A 17,065-nucleotide genomic window follows, 5' to 3' on the forward strand; every position below is an offset into this window, starting at 1 on the left:
CTGAATTGAAAATTTTTTCATGCAATTCTCGTGGGTGAGTATTCCCAGAATACGATATAAAAGTTGACCAACTTGGAGATAGACCATCTCATTTACCTACTTTATCTCAATACTTCTTATACATTATAAGCTACATTCACAAGTGCCTGACAGAGGCTAAGACTCTGTTGAACCCACTTAATGCTGACCCCGCTTCCATTTTCTAATTCCCAAATGTTTATTAAACAGTTTTTTTGGCTCTTGGTGCTGAGGATTCGAGATGGACAGAAACCTGTCCTGTGAAGCTTCTGTTCCATTAAAGGAGACAGATTATAACCTAAGAAAAAAATTAAGAAACAAAATCATTTCAGAGGATGACAAGTTCTGTGAAGAAAGAAAGACCAGGTGATGTGAGAGTGGCTGGGGAGGTGACCTAGGTTAAGCTGGCTTGGGGATTTGCATTTAGACCAAAAGTCATTAAAGTTTTAGCCTCTTGATGATCCCAGGTTTCAGGGACAGGTAACAGCAGTGTTCTTTGGGAGACTGTCCAAGCACATCTGGGTTGACAATGGACAGAGAGACCAGAGCCAGAACACGCTGAGCCATGCTCAGGGGTTGAAATTTTATTTGATGGTTAATGGAATTTGTGGGCTTTCCTGGTGGCTCAGCAGTAAAGAACCCACCTGCCAATGCAGGAAACTCGGGTTCCATCCGTGAGTCTGGAAGATCCCCTAGAGAAGGAAATGGCAAGCTACTCCAGTGTTCTGGCCTGGAGAACAGAGGAGCCTGGCGGGCTACAGTCCATGGAGTCGCAAAGAGTCAGACATGATTTAGCCACTAAACAACAACAGTGGGGTTTGTGGGGGGTTCTGAGCAGGGGAGACTCTCTGGCTGCTGTGGGAGAATGGATGTTAGGAGAAACTCAAAAGTCAGAAGCTACATCAAGAAGCTGCTTCAGAGGTCCTCGCAGGAGAAAGGGCTGGCCTTCTGTTTTATGAGAATCCTTTACACCAGAGGGCCTCAACCTGCCTCACCTGGTGCTTTAAACTTTAGAGGGTGGCTTTCAGCCCTTTGGACCATGAACGCCCCAAGTCCAGAACTATGTTGACCACCTCGACCCCTCAATCCCCAGCTTCTCCCTCAATCCCTCAGGGATTGGCAGGAGGCAACGTGAGGTCCAGCAGTTTCTGTCGCTCACCCACTCTCCCTGGAGGAAGCCATCTGTCAAGCCAGCTGTCAATTCAGCTGGAAGGACTGAGCGGCAGCGCGGGGACGGACGCGCTCTCCCCCCTGTGGCTGCGAGGAGGTACTGCAAGGCCCTCCCTAGCCAGGAGAGATCCAGGAAGGGTGAAAGTGTTCCTGGCTCAGCCGTGTCCGACTCTTTGCGACCCCCGTGGACTGGAACCCGCCACGCTCCTCTGTCCGTGGAATTCTCCAAGCAAGAATTCTGGAGTGAGTTGCCATTCCCTTTGCCAGGGGATCTTCCCGACCCGGCGATCAAACCCGGGTCTCCTGCACTGCAGTTGGATTCCTTACCGTCTGAGCCACCAGGGAAGCCCCTGAGATTCAGAGATGAATATAAAGCAGGAACCCCGGCTTAAGGACAAACGTGAGAAACGGATGCACGTCAAGTCATTTCCCCTAAGTCTGCTTTGCGCCCGGCTTCTTTCATTTCTTCATCAACTATTTGATGAGCCAGGCCCTGAGCTAAGCCCTGGGAACTGAATCTCCTAATCCCCCTCATGTCAGTCATTTTGTACACCCCTCTCAGAAGGAAGGGGCTTCCTCAGTGACTCAATGGTAAAGAGTCCGCCTGCAATGCAGGAGATGTGGGTTCGATCCCTGGGTGGTGAAGATCCCCTGGAGGAGGACATGGCAACCCACTCCAGTATTCTTGCCTGGAGAATCCCATGGATAGAGGAGCCTGGCGGGTTGCAATCCACAGGGTTGCAAAGAGTCGGACACAACTGAGTGATCACACTCACGAGGAAGGTGAGTTACCCGCCCCAAACCCGTCTTCCCTCCTCCCTGCCCCAGACCATCAGTGTCCTATTAAAGAGAATAAAATCTGCCAAAGTCTTAGGGATACAAGATTCATGTTTTATTTCCACAGAGAAACTCTAAAGTAGGACGCTCCTCCTGAATTTTTGTCACGGTGACTTCAGGTCACAGAGTGGAGCCGGTGCAGAAACGGCTGGGGTACCCCCGAGACTGGAGGTCAAGGAGACATCACCACGGTGTGCGGGAGCAGACAAGGGACAGGCAGGCGGGACCCCAAGCTAGAAAAGGCAGGTGTCGGCACGCGGACCAAGGGCTGGGGCAGGGGCACAGTCCGGTCCCTTGACGACTCATGTTTCTCAGGGCCTCAGTCGCGGTCGGAAGTGGTTGTCCAGAAGAAAAGAGAAGATGGTAGAACACCGGCCACTCCCAGATCTGTTGAAACCAGGCGTTCTCTCATCTCCCCCAGCCGCTGTGCCCACAGTTCCCTCATGTCCTGCCCATGCCACCTGCGGGCTCCTCTCCCTCCTCCCTAAAACAAGTATTACCCCTTCCCAGCCTGGCGACTCACTTCTTCCCGCCCCTGAAACTTTACACCTGAAAGGCTCATCCCACAGCCCCTTCCCCTCTCCACACACAATTCCTATCCTGTTCCTGCTCCTTAATCTAATGTGCGTTCCTGTCCCTGCCTGGCCCACCCAGCACTCAGAGGGAGCATTCCCAGTGTTCTAGGTCATTTTTAAAAAACTCTTCTAAGTATTTATTTTAACTGAAGTATAGTCTTCTTTTCAATTTTTTTTTTTTTTTTTTTTATTCTAGAATGTTTATTTAGGTATACAAAAATCACAATTCTTTATCACTGTATTTCTTTAATAGCAAATGTTCATGCCTGTAGTCCCTGCATGCACGTTTTATCTGGAATGTGTAATATTAGATGTCCCTTGGTAATCAAATCTATGGTGAAACGGACCACCAGCCCAGGTGGGATACATGAGTCAGGTGCTCGGGCCTGGTGCACTGGGAGGACCCTGAGGAGTCGGGTGGGGAGGGAGGTGGGAGGGGGGATCGGGATGGGGAATACATGTAACTATATGGCTGATTCATGTCAATGTATGACAAAACCCACTGAAATGTTGTAAAGTGATTGGCCTCCAACTAATAAAATAATATTAAAAAAAAAAAAAAAAAAAAGATAGGCATGGCATAGTAAAAGTGGGTGGAGTGAAGAAATAGTCCCATTCTCCCACTATTGTGATCATGACTTCTGTCTAAATCCAAGAGAAGATTTGATTTCTTTTCAATTTTTAAGAACATTTTTTTGGCCAAGCCCTGTGGGATCGTAGTTCCCCAACCAGGGATCGAACCCACACCCCCTGCATTGGAAGCTCAGAGTCTTAACCACTGGACCACCAGGGACATTCCTGGTCATTTTCTTATGAGTCTTTCTCCGCAAGCCACACTCGGGTGTCTCTTCCTCCTTAACACCTTTAGCATGTTCTTCTAGAACAAAGGGAAGGCCCAGCCCCCAGCCCTGACCCCAGGTGACTATGCCTCAGTTCCTGATACTCACCTACCAAAACTTCACCCACTGCAGCAGGCCAGGGTGTGTCCGGGAAGCCTGTGGAGCAAGGAGAAGGTCTGAATGGACAGCGCATCGTCCCCCATGCACCCTCTGGTCTCAGACCCCTTCTCTCGAGAGCCAAATTTTCTTTGGCCCAGAACTTACCGAGGAAGAAACCGTGACTCCCCCCTGTAAAGAGAAGATCAAAGGAGGTGAGATGAGGGCCTCCATGACTGCTCCGTTCTCAGCCATGTCCACGTTCTCAGCTCAGGAAGGGCCCGTGGCCCCGGCAGGTTCAGACCAGGGTCATCCCAGAGATCCTTTGGTCTGATGGCAGCCCTTCAGCCACAGCCAAGTTCTCATCCTGCATGCATTTTACCCAAGATGATACTGAATGTGGTCCCTGAGCATGCATTGACCAAGGGGAGTGGGAAGAGGAAAGGTACGTCTCCCTCTGCCTGCCCAGGGGATGAGCCAAGTGGATATAGCCACAGGAGTATTAACTGCAGCTTCACCTCCTTTCAGGGCAGGGGCTTTATTATTCTGAGAGATGGAGGGAAATACTGGCAGTTCGTTTGTTTGTTAACCAGCTGAATTAGTATTTAGCATATTCCTTTACTGAATTTATAAAATTGTTTCTTTGAGCCTGAATAAAGCAAAATCCTCACTTTCCTTTCCTGTTACTTCCTTTATGAAAAGGAACCTTCATTTTCCCACCAACCAAGAGTTTCTGGGCCAGCCTCCTCTCCCCCAGAAAGGTCAGCAGTTAGAGATGGACAGCAGATTTGCCTTGGGTCCTGTGATTTTTGAGGTGGCTTATGTTCCTCATTGAGAGGATCCCAGTTTTCTCCATGGCATGTGATGCAGTCACGTTCCCCTGTAAACTCTTCTGAGAGGGTGGGCAGTTGCAAGTCTTACCTTAGCAGGGGTCTTGGCTGGGTACTGCCCACCAAGGGCTGTAGGGGGTCCCTGCTGGTTGTAATTGTAGTTCTGTGGAAAGAAGCAGTGGAGGAGTGATGGGTAGGGGATCAGGAGAGAAGGGATGAAGGCATTTTATTCCCACCCCCCTGCTCTGGCTGGACCTTTCTCAAAGCCCCTGCCTCTTCCCCTCCTCATGTCACGAGTTTGCTTCCGTAGCATCTCCGTCAGCCACACCCCATGCCTTCACCTCACTTCACCTCCCGGCCCAGATGGCCTGGCTTCCCTTGTCCTTCTCTGCCTCTCCCAGCATCTCAGGTGTCACTGAGGAGGTGAGGAGAGGAGACCAAGGAAAAAGTGAAGTCTGAATCAGGTGGTCAGGTGGCAGTCAGCTCACCTTAGCAGTCACAGCTACTGCATCTTGCCATCCTGTGCCAGGCTGAGAAAATGATAGAACTGGGCGTGAGGAGGGAGAATTTCAGATTGGCCAAACCAAGAGCCGGGTGGACTTCCCAGGTGGCGCTAGTGGTAAAGAACCCGCCTGCCAATGCAGGAGACTTAAGAGATGTGGGTTCGATCCCTGGGTCAGGAAGATCCCCTGGATGAGAGCATATCAATCTTCTCCAGTGTTCTTGCCTGGAGAATCCCATGGACAGAGGAGCCTGGTGGGCTGCAATCCATAGGGTCGCAAAAAGTCGGACACGACTGAAGTGACTTAGCTTGCATAAGAGCTAGGCGGAGAGGGACCATGGGCCTTCTAAGGCATTCTGAGCGAGGGACTCACCTGGCCAGCCCCACCTGCCCTCTTCTGAAGCGATGGCATGTCCTCGCCCTGGAAGGAAGGGGGAGTCAGAATGAGGGCGGCCTCGCGGTCCTCCAGGTCTTGCCAGACTCTCACCACCCAGGCTCTGCCCTCCTTCTGGAGGCCAGCGTCCCACCTGACCCACCCACCCCTCTCGGGGTCCGTGATAGGTGCTGCCTGTGGTGAAGGCGGCGGGCCAGGAGGAAACTGATGGCCCGGATAGATAGAGGACAGGTTGCCACACTCAGTGGGCAGTGACGAGGAGAGAACGGGTTTGGCAGCCCCACCATCGCCCAGGCACCTGCAGCGCCGGCCTGAGCCAGGATAACAAGAGAGGGAACTACACAAGCTCCCAGGGCAGAGCCCGTGTCAGCCCCACCCATCTGCAGCCTGCGACACGCCCTGCTCCCCTCACAGGGGCATCCCTCTTCCCAAGTGCTGTTCTCTACGGGGTCTTTGGAAGGCCCGGCTGGTTCCCACGGAAGTCAAGTCAAAGGAGAGAGAGGAAAAGGAGAAATACAGGAAAGTAGGCAGAGCCCTTAAGAAGCACTGCAGGGACTTCCCTAGTGGTCCAGTGGCTAAGACTGCACTCCCAATGCAGGGGGCCCGGGTTTGATCCCTGATCAGGGAACTAGGATCCCACATGCCCCAACTAAGGGTCCCCATGCGAGAACAAAGATCAAAGGTCCTGCGTGCTGCAACTAAGGAAATGAATAAATATTTTTTTTAAAGAAGAAGCACTACAGATGCGCAGGCTCCCTCCCCTCCTCTGATCAAGGCAAGGGGCAATCTTGCCTGTCTCTTTCTCAGGCTCAGGTTGTTCTTCCCAAATCTGGCTTAACACTCCACCTTATCCATACCTGCCATTGACTTCTTTTTCTTTCTGTCACTGACTTCTAACCCCACTTCTCCAGGGGATCTTCCTGACCCAGGGATCAAACCCAAGTCTCCCACGTTGTAGACAGATGCTTTACCATCTGAGCCACCACAGAAGTCCTCTAACCCCACTCCTAGCCCCAAAAACGTGGACACAAACTGGAGGGCCACAGGCCTCCACAGGCATTTTTTGGCTTGGTCCGCATGTGTAAATTCAATTAGTTGTGAAGAGTTGATAGCCCTAGTTTTTCTAGAAAAAATCAAGACAATGTGGCCCCATCTGTCCAGTCTCACGTGCCCACGTGAACAAGGGAGCCTGCAACCCTGGCCTCAGTGCCCCAGAGTCCTGATTCCCGAAGGCCACTAGCCCCACGAAACCTAAGTGTGGCCTTCAACAGGCGCTAAGGCCCTGCCCATCCTTCCTAGAACGCAGATAACTAGACCCCCCCACCCCGCACCTGCCTGCACGCGACCTTGACCCTCCCTCCTCCTCCCCCCATAGATACTACCCTCCCACTGCCCTTCAGCTTTCCTCCTGAGTGACCCCGTTCCGGCCCTGAGAGTTGAGCCCAGCCCCAGGCCCCTCCATCTCCCCCACCCCGCGACCCCCGCCCCCTGCTCCCCCTGCAGTACCCACCCAGCTGTGGCTCCCCCCGAGCCAGGCCACACCCAGCAGGAGCAACAGCAGAGAGGAGACAGTGGCCGGCTTCATGATCTCCCGCCTTTGGAGCCCTCGACTCTCGACCTCGGCTTTTATCTCCGGGAGGACCTCCCACCCGGCTCCCTTCTCTGTGACTCACAGCTTCCTTCTCCCACCCCACCTCCGCTGGGCATGCACACAAGGAGGAAAGTGGGGACTGAGGGAGGCACCTTCCCTCGGCAGGGAGGAAACAGAAACGAATCTCCACGGCGCTACCCAGGGCCCCGAGTCCCGTGTCCCCAGAGCTGAGCGTCCTGACCCCCAAACCGGGGGTTCTATGGCCCTTACCTCAGTAATGACTTTCCAGTTCAAGAAAGGAGTGTTGTGTTTGAAATCCTGGAGGAAGAAGGAAAGATGAGTGGGCCACAGGGAAAGAGGATTCAGAGGGTGGAGTGTGGCAGGTTGTTGTGAAAGTTTCAAGATCACGTGCAAGAACGGGTTTTGGGGGTTTTTGGCACCTGGGTGTAGTTTGGGGTTAGATGAAGATAAGCCTCCAGGAGACTGAGGGTGTTAGCATTGCTGATGGTCCTGGTGATAAGACTTGGGGGAGATGAGGCATCTCAGAAGTGAGAAGAGGGGGACTTTTGTGATAGGTAGACTGGAGCAGAGGGGTAGCTGCCTTGAGGGAGGGAGGGAAGAGGGGCAGGATCACCAGGATTCCCAGTTCTTCAAAGAGTGAGAGTTCTCCTACCTCCCAGAGCCGCCTGAAGTAGAGGAGGGCACGAGTGCTGGGGGGTGGGGCCTGGCCCTGTGGATGAAAGTGGGGAGCCGGTGAGCAAGGAGCCTGTCCCCACCCACCCTCACCTGAACCCCTGCTCCTGTATCCCTCAGCCTTCAGCATTCACTGTGACGAGGTCTGGGGGGAGCTGGTGCCTCCAGGGACACCAGAATACTGTTTTGGGGGACAGGGAGAGGGAGGCTAGGCCTCTGGAGCCATTAGCCACCCCTCGGTCACCCCTGCAGCACATGACAACATTCTTCTCTAGCCCAGTCCCCCACCCCCAGCCTCAGGGAGAGCACAACCTCAGGCCTTGCCCCCTGGACCTTCCCACCTTACTACCTGCCCAGAGATGTGGAGCCGAAGTCCCCCCTTCCAACCACCCCGCCCCCCCACATCCCTCAGAACAACAGTGGAGACGTTAAGAAAGGAGCAGAGACCAGGAATGTGGGATAGCTAAGATTTATTTTGGAGCAAGCATTGAGGTTAGTAGGGAGATAGTGGTGATTTAAGAATGGGTGGGAAGGGGGCTCCCCTCCATCTGGTAGCTCCGTGTCTGGAAGTCACGGGGTGCGAAAGCTCCTCTGGTCCTGGGCAAAGAAAGAAGTTCCAAGGGGGAACTCAAGGACTAGGGATTTGGGGAGCAGTGGACCAAGGCAGGGGTAGATGGGAGCTCCACATCAGAAATCTACAGGGACCTTTGTGCCCACGGTTATCATGCAATCAAGTCCAGCTCTTGGGCTTGGAAAACCCCATACCTGCCAGGAACGTGTGGGCCCCTGTCCTCATTCCTCATCTGAGTCCTGGCTCCCTCATTGCCCCTCCCCCTACCATGAAGGAGGTGGATGGCTCCATCCTCTTCTCTGCCCATCTCTTGTGTCCTGTCCCTTTCCTGGGAGATCTACTCCTGGGGGAGCCACGCCCCAGTGAATCCCGCTTGGCAGCGAGCACTCCCTTTACTGCCCCCTAGATGTACAAAAACGTTTGACCCCCTGGGAAGTATCTGTGCATGCCCTGGTTCTCCCATTAAATTCTTAAGTCCCCATGCTCACAGGCCTGAGCATGGTCCACGGCAAGGAGTCTTACTCTTACCAGAGACCATTCTCTATGAAATAGAAAAGTCTGTTTTCTTCATTTTGTCCCTCCAAGCCAGGACTCTGCTGTAGCTGGGAGCTTCTGCAACTCCCATTTTCAGTCCCCATCTTATTCCCAGAGGGTGACATTCCTGAGGTGGGGACTGCCTCTCTGTTTCCCCACCGACCATCTCCCTCCCCCACGAGTTTTGGAGGGCAAGAATCCTAGTCTGCATTCTTTTACTTGAAGGGTCAGGAACTCTAGTTTCTCCAGTCAGGTGGCTGGAAGGACTGGGATGGGCAGGGGGCATCTGACTGCTAGAGAGCAAGCCCCAGTGGCAAGAAGCAGCTGCTTCTCGGCTCTGGGCTGTCACAGGCCGTAGAAAGAGGAGCCCAGGGTTGCCGTATTGTTCTTTGAAAATGAATCAAACCAAAGGATCAGTGGACCACCAATTCTAGCTTCTGCCTTTGGTATCTGATTCATTTACTTGTCCTTCACCAACCCCCCGCCACTTCCAGTCCACCCCCTCTGCTCTAGAGATACATCTGCTATTCCGGTATCAGACCAGCCTGGCCACGGCTTCCCCTGCGAGAGTAAGGGGTAGGCCGGGAGGAAGGACAAGAGGGTTCTGAGCCCTGAGCATCTCCTAAGATTATGTTTGTGCAGGGCCCAGCCTGATGCCTGGAGTGTTCACTCCCTTTTCCCTTCTCTCTTGGCATCAATCCTCAGGTGAACTTTAGCTCCCCTTGATGATTCAGTCCATGCCCTGCCTCCCTCTGCCTCTGCTCCCTCTCTTGTCCCTAGGGATTAGGTCTTCTTACTCTCCGGGGAAACTGAGGTTCAGGACTGTTCAGGTCTGCATGTTGAGACATGAAAGAGACCTGGTCCCTCCTTATCCCCCACTCCCAGCTGTTTTGAAATTCTCCCTCTTTTCAGGTCTCAGCTGTCCTTCCTCCTCGTTTTTATCTTTTCTTTTTAAATGACTAGCGGAAATGCTTTCTTAATGACCATCATCACTGTTCCCTGGCTCACCTAGCCGGAGTTTCGCTTTCTTCTCTACATCTCTCTCTTAAAAAGATCAAAATGACGTGGCCTTCAAGTCCTTACCTTGTTTAAGGCATCCCAGTTAATGAAGCCCAGCTTGGATTTAAAATTCTGCAGGGAAAAAAAAAAAAAGAATGGTCAAATTGGATCATAGTGTGATTGACTCAGGGCCTCAGGACAAGAGAGGCCAAGGGCCACTGCTGACAATCATTATATTGGGTTGGCCAGAAGTTTGATCGGGTTTTCCCAAAGATGGTATGGAAAAACCGGAACGAACATTTTGGCCAACCCAATAGCCCAAAGACTTCAGCCTGTGGGACCAAGCAACATAGGTTTGGTTTTCCAAAGAAGAGTGAGCAGAGCACTCCTGCCGAACTCACCTTCCAGAAAGTGTCAAAGTTGAAGGGCTCAGAAGATGTCTGAGAGTTCTAAGGGACCAATGAGAAATAGAATGAGAGTAAGAACCCACTCTGTGGGCTGGAGGCGGGGGTGGGAGGTATGGGTATTGGGGCGGGGGTGGGGAGGGCATGCAGGGGTCCTTGACACCATGGTCCAAGAGGAGGGACGTTCTCACTCACCAAGGTGTTGATTCCACTGACAGCTTCGCCTTCTCCACCAGAGCCCTGCCCCTGGGTCGGGAAAAGGGGACTGATGTTCAAGGCTCCATGCAACCCTGTCGTGCATGCCACCTATCACCTCTCTCTTCTCAGCCTTTGTACTGTGTACTCTCTGTCAAGCCATCCACCCCACTTCTTTCCACAGCACCTAAGAGCCGCCACCTCCAGAAAGCCTTCCTGGACTGATTTGCTGCTTGCTCTCCAGACTAACCCTACACAGTCCCTTGAATCAAATCCATATTCTTTCTCCCCCCTCCCCCATTCTCTGCTCCCCAAACACCACTAGTAGCCAATATGCAGTCCCACTGTGCACAGGACACTGAGCCTCTTTCCACCACTTTCCCATGTGGAGACGGCTCTGCTTTACAGAAGGAAACGGAGGCAGAGAGCTGTCCAGCAGCTTTTCTCAGCTCCCGTCTCCCTGTCAGACTCCAGGGCCAGGACTCTGAACCACCTTGGTATGATTACGATGCAGAAAGCTCTGCAGTAACTGACAGCGTCAACAAGTGAGCTTCGCTGTCCCTGCCTTACACAAGAGGAAGCCCCGGCTCAGCGAGGTCAGCTGACTTGCCTGGAGACACACATCTGACAGGTGATACTGCTGGTGCTCAAACCTCCATCTTTTAACTCAAAATTCACTGCTTTCCACTTGTCAATTCTGTCTTCTTACATTTGGTTTTAAAAAAATATCCCCTTGGGACTTCCCCTGTGGCCCGGTGGTTACGGCTCCTCTTTGCAACGCAGGGAGTGTGGGTTTGATCCCTGGTCAGGAAACTAAGGGGCTTCCCAGGTGGCACTAGTCATAAAGAACCCGTTTGTCAATGCAGGAGACATACAGGACATGGGTTCGACCCCTGGGTCAGGAAGATCCCCTGGAGGATGGCATGGCAACCTACTCCAGTATTCTTGCCCAGAGAATCCCCACAGACAGAGAAGCCTGGTGGGCTACAGTCCATAGAGTTGAAAAGAGTTGGACACGACTAAAGCAACTTAGCATGCATGCACGGGGAACTAAGATCCCACATACTGTGGGGTGAGTTCAAAAAGTAAATAAATAAAATAAAACAAATATCCTCTTGATGACAGAGGATGTGATGGTTGGATCGCATCACCGATTCAACGGACATGGGTTTGGGTGGACTCTGGGAGTTGGTGATGGACAGGGAGGCCTGGTGTGCTGCAGTCCACAGGGTTGCAAAGAGTCAGACACAACTGAGCGACTGAACTGACTGACTATTCTGTTATTTTTGTCTGTTTTTCCACCTCACTACGTATTTAAGACTTTGGTGTGCAAAAAGAAAACTAAAAATAGAATTACAAATGGAGTTTTCTTAAAACCTGCCTACCTATAAAAGGTTAATGTCCCTGATCCGTGAGGAGCTCTCCACGGAGCCTTCTCAGTGTAGCCCCTCCTCCCCACCAGGCCTGCTCCTCGCCCTCTCACTTGGGCTAGCAGCCTCGCCAGGATGCTTGTTGGAAACCAGAGTCTCAGCCCCACCCCAGTCCTGCTGAATCAGAATCCGTGTTTTCACAAGACCTCTGGGCGCTGCCTGGGGACCTTAGCGCAACACCTCCTCTGTCAGCACAGCAGGTGCTGACAGAAAGCCAGATTTCCAGGATAACTAGAAGGGAAAGGTATGCTTTCAAAATCAGTTTCAAAACTCGTCACTGAATTCTGTTCACTGGTCGTGTATAGGACATTTGAAACAATCCTGTTTCTAAAAGGACTGGTTTTCATACAATTGTTCACAGCCCCAGTCTGTGGTCTAACATGAGATAGCTCATGTAAGGACCTACAATTAATTATTATTTGGGAGCTTATTAGTCTTTTGAGGAGCATGCCCATGGTTTCCTCCCCCTGGATTGTAAATTCCCCACAGACAGGGTTGGGACGGAGGCTCGCATTAGGAGAGGGGTGAGCGGAGTTGCATTGAGGAGGGGGCACCGCTGCGGGGATGAACCGCAGTCGTTGCAGGTTCAGCTCTCACCTGACCCCCAGATCCCCCGGAAACTTGTGGGTTGTTACACTGTGGGAGAGACAAAGAGAAGACTCTCAGTCCCCACCCAGATACCTAGTCCAGCCCCGCAGACTGCAGCTTTCGCAACCCAAGGCTGGCCTGGGTCCATCACCCCATCAGCATCTGCCCCCGTTCCCTGCAGGGATTGGGGGAGCTGTCCTCTCCCACCATCACCCACCTTCCATGCCTCTTCACACTCACCTCAGGTTTGTTTCCTCCACCACTTCCAACCGTGCTCCCCGAGGAGTTGGGATTGTATCCCTACAAGGGAGAGCAAGAGTCCGTGTGGGGGCTTCAAAGGACTCGGGAGGACCCAGAGTTCCCGAAGTAGGGATTGTTCCCATCCCCTCACCCTCTCTTGGAACATAGAGAGGGGAAAGACCCCTAGAATCCTTACATGGGAGAAGCCACCATGATCAGAATTTCTAGTGTCCTAGATGCAGGGAAAGTGTGTGGTGCAGGGAGCAGTAAGTTATGGCAGCTTACAGCACCTGGTTTGTTCTTGCCTGAGACCTTTCCCAGAACCCCAAGGAAGCCAGCTGTACCCCCTCTCTGCAGGCCCCCTGGTCGGAGCTCCACCCTCATCCGCTCCCAGGTCATGGTCCCCTCCTGACCCTCTCATCCCTCATGTAGGGACACTATTATTAGCATCTACACCGCAGTTCTCTACGTGTCCTTAAGTCTCCACATGTGGTCGTGTCCCCATCCTCCTGGGAGCTTCCCAAGTAAGTGTCAGGTTTCCCTGGGCCCACCTCTCTGGCTCCATCCACCACCCCAGCTCTGGTCAGATTCACCAAGTAGACGTGCCTGCAGGAGCAGAGGTTAGGGGGCAGCATCCCCCATCACCAAGTGGCAAGGGGCTAGGGTAAACACAGTAGGCAGGGCACCTTCTCTGCAAATTAGAGCGCACGTGTCAGCAGTACCGCCTGGTGGGGCTGGAAGGTGGGCAACGCAAAACGGGGGGCCTGGAATAACAACCCCATTGACGCCAGCTACCCTGGGGCTGGCATCTTTCAGGAAGACCTTGGAGTGAGTGTCCTCAGCAGGGACCACCAGGGACCCCATCTCTGCCTGCAATAAATGAGTAGAACATACCCCGCTGGACCCGGAGCTGCCGCTGCTGCCTCCGCCGCTGCCTCCACCGTGACTGCTGCTGCCGCCACTGCTGCCGCCACTGCTGCCGCCACTGCTGCCTCCACCATGACTGCTGCCGCCACTGCTGCCTCCACTGCTGCCGCCACCATGACTGCTGCCGCCACTGCTGCCGCCATTGCTGCTGCTTCCCTGAGGGGCAGGAAGAGACCAGCTTCAGTCACTTCAGTCCTGTCCGGCTCTGTGTGACCCCATGGACTGTAGCCTGCCAGGCTCCTCTGTCCATGGGATTCTCCAGGCGAGAAGACTGGAATGAGTAGCCATTCCCTTCTCCAGGGGACCTTCCCCACCTAGGGATCCAACCCCCATCTCCCTCACTGCAGGCAGATTCTTTACCGTCTGAGCCAAGAGACCAGAGTGAGGTCTAAAGATGAGAACACCAAGAGAGAAGGCTTTCCTCCCTCTCCCTCCTCCCTCAGGAGTATTTCCCACCCAGTTTGAGAGGAGTAGAGTTTCTCTGTCTCCTCCCCATGCAGAAATGCTTCAGGTTGCCCCATCCTCTTACCTCAGAGTTGCTAGAGCTTCCACCTGAGCCAGGGGGGTTGGTGCACTGTGGAGGGAAGGGGACGGGTGGGTTTCCAGTTGAAGCTGTTCCGCCAGGCCGGGCTCTCCGGCATCCTTGGCTTGGCTTCCTGTCCCGGTGCATCTCCCCGCCGCAAGCCCAGCTCACTCTTCTGAGCCTCATCCCCACGCCCATCTCTCCCCAACCAGTCTGCCTCTTCCTTCCACTCCTCCCCTGCCCATCTTTCTCTCTGCTGTGTCTCTCCCAGTTTCTATCACATGCATCCAGACACCTCTGCCTCTCCAGGCTTTTCCTCTTACTTCTGTGTTTCTGTTGCTGCTGCCTCTCACTGAACCAGGTTGGGTTGCAGCTCCCTGCAGGAAGGGTGAGATGAGCTTGGGATCAGGAAGGACACGGGGAAGGCACCAAGAGTGTGGGCTTGAGGGGAGGGAGGGGGCAAGCATCAGGGTTGATGGTTACTTTACCTGAGGGTTGGCCCCCAGGTTGAATGGCCCTCTGTGGCCTCCCTGGCCCCAGGAGCCTCCCTGAGCATTGGCTCCAAAGTGGCCACCTGAGCCTCCAGAGAACACGTGGTCCCGGGTGTCCCCTGGGCCTCCAGGGCCGCCCTGAGAGCCAGGGATGCCATGGCCTCCGGAGGGAGGCTGCCCATGGGTACCCTGCAAGAACGACATGGCTGCGCTGAGTGTGTGTGACCTCCTCACTCTGCGGTGGGGGAGGGCGGGCAGAGCTGCTCAGAGAGAGAGGAACCAGAGCAGGACCCGGGGGGTGGCAGGTGGAGAAAGACCCAGGGCAGTGGGGGAGGGAGGCCTGACGTGGAAGGCTCGCCATCGATGAGGAGGCATCCCTCCTTTCAACTGCTTCCCGGGATCCTCAGCCCAGCTGCCCATAGCCTCCCATTTCCGCAGCGGCCTTCCAGCCACTCACCCAAGCTCCGTTGCTGCCGGGCGTCCCCTGCCAGGAGCTGTGGGCAGGGTCCACTCCATGTCCGATGATATTCTCAGCCTGTCTGCCAGCCTCGCTCCCAGTGTTTTCAAGAGCGTGGCTCGCTTCCTTAAGCTTGTGGGCAAGAGCATCCCCCAAGTGGGGGTTCCTGGCCTCCCTGATTCCCAAGCTTGCTTTCTCTCCAGTCCCTCTGTCAATGGCCTCCTCGACTCCGTGGATGACGGCTTCTCCCACCACGTGTCCAAGGGCCTCCCCTACCCCATGTCCAATGGCTTCCCTAACTTCTTTTCCGGAGTCCTCCTCTCCACCATGCAGCGGGCTAGCCTCCCCACTGCCCAGGAGCAGGAACAGCAGGAGGCAGGCCAGAGACCCCTTTAGCTTCATCTCTGCCTCACTTCCTGTCTCCTGAGTGTCTTCTTTCCACCCAGGTTCCCTTTCTAGCCCTGTCGCTTCCCCGGCGTCTGCCTGCCCTCCTCCCTTCTCTCCTTCCTTCTGGCTTCTTGTTCGCCCTCCCTCTGGGTCTGCAGCCTGCTCTCTCCCTCCCCAGATGCCCTTGTCTTCCCAAAGGCCTCCTCCACGCCGCTACTCCTTATAGTGTAGCTGTAAGAAGGTGGCAGGGCTGGGCAGTTCAGGGTCCCTCCCCACAGTGACTCAGATCCAACCACCCGATAGGGTAATGAACTGTAATTGTGAGGCTGAGTGTCTGTGTCGAAACAGAGAGGGAGTCCGTGCATCAGGGAGGGAGGAAGAAATGGGATGAGTTCAGTGCCAAAGTGTTCTGATTTCCTAACCCCAGGAATTTGGGGCGCGGGGTGGGGGTGGGGGCATCTGGGGAGCTAGGCTGGTGGTGCCTCCTAAAGGTGGTGGTGTGGAGGGGACCTAGGAGGGAGGAATCAGGCAGGACGTCAAAAGAGGGAGTGAGGGTAAGGAGCCCAGTGGAACAGGACCCATCCTAGGTGTAATCGAGCCTGGATCCGGGGCACCACAATGGGTGCAGCTGACCTTCGCCAGCCTTCCAGTCTCCTGTCTCGCTCCTCTCCCATACTGCCACCTACAGGTGAGAGCCTGACACTGCCACGCCTTTCAGCCACAGAGAGCCTGGGACCCCAGGCATCAGTCGGGGAGGGAAGGGGCCGCGACCCTCAGAGTGGTCATCAGGGCGTGTCAGTTAGCACCTGGGCTGAGAAAGCTGGGTGTGGAGCAGGGGAGCTGGGCGGGCCGGCCACCCCCAGGGAACGAGTGGGAGGGAAAAACCTAGGGAGGGTGCAGCTGACCCAGGCACCTATCCTGTTTGCCAGGCCTGACCCAGGCACCTATCCTGTTTGCCAGGCCTGGAGGGGGCACGTGTGTGAGCTCACAGCCTGCTGTGAGGGCTGGGAATACACCAGCTCACCCCACCCCACCCCCAGCTGCTCCCCAACGAGCCAGAGCAGCTTTGGCGAGGGAGAAGGGGTCAGCACAGCGGTCCTCTCCCCTGGGCCCAGCTCAGGGTGCAGAACTCGAGCATCCTCCGGAGGGCTCATGGCTCGCTGCTCAGCCAGTGTGGCCGCTTCTCCCACTCCCGTGAACCCCAGGTCCTCCCGTTTCACACTGCCTTGTATTGCTGGGACTCATCGCCCAGTTAGGAGGGGCCAGTTTCCATCTGCCTTTCTCAATGTCTCTCAGTCAGTCTCTCTCCACCCCAGCACCCGCACCCCGACTTGTAACATCCATCACCTCTCACGATGTAAACACTGCCTGTCCTCCACTGCTCCTTCCTACTTCCCTATTTTTCCATTGTTGACTCTTTAATGATAATAATAGTGGTAATACAATAGTAGTCGTCCTCATCTTTGTGGCTGCAGTTGATCTACGGCTTTGTATGTGCCCCGCACTGGACTAAGTGCTTTAAGGCTCAGACAGCCCTGGAAGAATCGGTGCTATTATTACCCCCATTTAGGGGCAGAGAACTTGGTGCTCAGAGAGGACATTAAGCGTACAGTGGTGGCAAAGCCCAGCCCAGGCTGGCTCGCTCCTGAGCTTGCTTCCCAGCGTACTCTGTCTTCTTGATGCCTGAGACCCTCCTCTGGTTTTCAGAACCTTCATTCTTCTCTGGGTAAAATTGGTTTGGGTTCTGCTCCGGGGTCCTGTGAGGGGCAGAGAG

At 54.3% G+C, this 17,065-nt stretch overlaps 1 protein-coding gene across 4 annotated transcripts; it reads right to left on the reverse strand.

Annotated features, from left to right (window-relative positions):
* Positions 1-2,207: 2,207 nt before the first annotated feature.
* DMKN (dermokine) lies at positions 2,208-15,501 on the reverse strand. Of its 4 annotated transcripts, XM_065925910.1 has the most exons (19): positions 14,905-15,501; positions 14,445-14,636; positions 14,280-14,333; positions 13,963-14,007; positions 13,565-13,589; positions 13,401-13,498; positions 12,507-12,566; positions 12,276-12,314; positions 10,249-10,299; positions 10,051-10,098; positions 9,734-9,781; positions 7,526-7,582; positions 7,123-7,170; positions 5,241-5,288; positions 4,854-4,895; positions 4,457-4,528; positions 3,704-3,727; positions 3,548-3,595; positions 2,208-2,412 (listed from the first exon to the last, which is right to left on the reverse strand). In XM_065925910.1, exons 1-18 carry the CDS (start codon positions 15,304-15,306, stop codon positions 3,548-3,550), a joined length of 1,401 nt encoding a protein of 466 aa, XP_065781982.1. In that variant the 5' UTR covers positions 15,307-15,501; the 3' UTR covers positions 2,208-2,412. The 4 variants fall into 4 exon arrangements, with proteins under 4 accessions (XP_065781982.1, XP_065781980.1, XP_065781983.1 ...); XM_065925908.1 differs by having other exon boundaries at positions 13,401-13,589; XM_065925911.1 differs by lacking the exon at positions 14,445-14,636 and having other exon boundaries at positions 13,401-13,589.
* Positions 15,502-17,065: the final 1,564 nt, after the last annotated feature.

The sequence above is a fragment of the Muntiacus reevesi genome, chromosome 2 (genome assembly GCF_963930625.1).
Source record: "Muntiacus reevesi chromosome 2, mMunRee1.1, whole genome shotgun sequence".
Classification (NCBI taxonomy): Eukaryota; Metazoa; Chordata; class Mammalia; order Artiodactyla; family Cervidae; genus Muntiacus; species Muntiacus reevesi.

Bases quoted from the DNA above. Each gene is read 5' to 3' on its own strand.
- DMKN (XM_065925908.1), bottom strand. From the start codon at position 15,306: ATGAAGCTAAAGGGGTCTCTGGCCTGCCTCCTGCTGTTCCTGCTCCTG. The intron at 14,008-14,279 runs GTAAGAGGAAAA...TTCCCTCCACAG, and splicing joins GCAGCAACAGAAACACAGAA to TGCACCAACCCCCCTGGCTC. The intron at 10,300-12,275 runs GTGAGAGCTGAA...TTCCCGACCCAG, and splicing joins CCGGGGGATCTGGGGGTCAG to GGGCAGGGCTCTGGTGGAGA.